The following is a 2161-nucleotide window of genomic DNA, read 5'->3' as shown; positions in this document are numbered from 1 at the left end:
AGCAAGAATGCTCCCATTGATGCTGCAGTTCCGAAGCAAATGGTCGCTACATCACATGGAATGTACTGCATGGTATCAAAAATGGCCAGCCCCGCAGACACAGAACCCCCAGGAGAGTTGATGTAAAGGGTAATATCCTTCGTGGGGTCGTCAGCAGAAAGAAAGAGCATTTGCGCAACGAGTGCATTCGCGACCTCATCATCAACCTGGCGCCCGAGAAGAAGAATACGATCCTTCGCCAAACGCGAAGGAAGCGGCGCAGATATCGGGGGGCGCAGATATGTGCAGATGGCGGGGGAGCGATGCGTGGGGCGGATGCGGGTCGCGCACGAAGCAGGACGGGGGGCGGGCGCGGAGGCGGGCGGGATTGTTGAGCGGATGTGACGTACGGAGGGCACCTCGTTGAGGTAGCGTACGGAGCGCAGCCTCGTCTCCGACATGTCGGGGTTTCAAAAGCGGAGAGTCAGTGACGTGAGCAGGAGCAGTAAGAAGCGACGGGGAAGACGGAAGAGCGACATACCGATTCCCTTGTGCTTGCGGGTAATTTTCTCAAGCTCTTTGTACGTGAAAAGGTTGGCTTGAGTGGTAATGGGAAGCAGTGAGTCAGTACGGATTGGCGTCGGGACATGTGGTTCGGGGCGTTCCTCGCGGTTCGAGGTGGGGAGTATGATATTGCACTGTCTCTGTGAAGAGGTCCATGAGTTGGTCGCGCTTTCTATCAAAAGAATGGCCACTCCTCGCACCCATGTTGAGGACAAGTGAAGCGGTAGGGCGGCGGTGGAGAGAGGTCGGAAGCGATAGCTGATGATGAGCAAAGGGACGGGAAGCATGCAACGCCATGCTTTTGGGTAAATGTTGATGTCTTTTTGCGCTTCGCGCAGAAGCTGAAATTTAAATGCAGCCAATAATTCCCTAGAAATCGTCGGGGTTTCGTCATTTCGCCCCCAAACACCTTTCCCATCTGCCTTCGTAAACAACAACTTAACACAACCTCGTCCTCCTGCAACCAACTGTCCCTATTTTGCCCGCGCCCCACGTCCGAAACCCATCTCGGAGACTCCTCCTTCGTCCCGTCCGGCGAACTGCGCATCCTCTCCTTCCAAACCTGCTTCCACACCACCACGTCCTCCACGGGAGCTGTCGCATGTACAGACGCCCTGTCCCCCCCTGTTCATCCCCCTCCCCCACTTCCCCTCGGGCCATCTTTCCCTCTCCCTCTTCCCTCTCCAGCACGCCATTATGCACATCCAGTCTCTTACCCTCCAGCACGACCCCGGTTTTCTAGCCCTGTGGCAGCCCCAGTCTCACATCACCCCGTCGTGGGCATATCGAAACAACCCTCGGCAAGCTCAACCTCGCCTCCCCATCCCCCAAATCCGTTTCCACATCCAGCCACCCCTCTACGGTGGCCACCTCTACGTCCCGTTTCACCGTCCGTACATTGGTATACCCCTGCGCCCCTCCCAAACGCACCGTGCCGTCCCTCGACCTCCGCCTCCTGCACTCCGCGTACAGCGCCCTCGCCTCAATAACCCCGCACCCGGACACAATGCGGACACTCGGTCCTCCCACGCCCTGACATCCACGCGCCCATTGTTCGTGTGTCATTGCGCACTGTCAAGTTGCCCTGCAGCATTGCGCCGGGCACATGGCTGCTCTCCGACTCGAGGTCCATGTACATGCTCTTGAGCACGTTGACCTCGATTTCCTCCGCGCCACTCTATATCTTGACGTTTCCCTGGAACGCTCCATCCACCTCGACGCCGACTCCGTCCATCTCGACGTCCAGTTCGAACTTGCCCGGCAGCGTCACGTCCACGACAACGCTGGAGTCGAAGATGCAGCGAAGCGCACGGAACGGGCCGCCGACGGACTCCCGCACCATGTGCACGGTGCGCGCAAAAGGTCGGCGCGTTCTCGTGCCGCTCCTCAAACAGCAGTACCGCGTGCTCCGGCTTGCCGTCTGCTACCACGAACAGGCGTAGAACACGCGACACGTGCGGCGCAGTCTCTTCGTCCACGAACGTGTCATCCGTCTTGCCGAGCACGGACAGGTCGACGCAATCGTGGTCCCACGCGAACACGTGCGGGTTCATAGGGCTGATACGCACCACGGAAGTCGTCCAGAGACGTACTTCTAGCTTGCCGCCCGGGCCGAGTG

At 58.9% G+C, this 2161-nt stretch overlaps 1 protein-coding gene across 1 annotated transcript in view; it reads right to left on the bottom strand.

Moving 5' to 3' along the window:
- Window positions 1-440, bottom strand: part of CHC_T00003611001 (hypothetical protein) — a 789-nt gene extending 349 nt beyond the window's left edge. The window contains exon 1 of the mRNA XM_005714454.1: window positions 1-440. This exon is cut by the window's left edge and continues 349 nt beyond it. Within this exon, the coding sequence (XP_005714511.1) occupies window positions 1-440 (440 nt within the window).
- Window positions 441-2161: the final 1721 nt, after the last annotated feature.

The sequence above is a fragment of the Chondrus crispus genome, genomic scaffold (genome assembly GCF_000350225.1).
Source record: "Chondrus crispus Stackhouse genomic scaffold, scaffold_2, whole genome shotgun sequence".
Lineage (NCBI taxonomy): Eukaryota > Rhodophyta > Florideophyceae > Gigartinales > Gigartinaceae > Chondrus > Chondrus crispus.
Note: the sequence above shows the minus strand (reverse complement) of the source record. Positions and strands in the feature narration are given on the sequence as shown.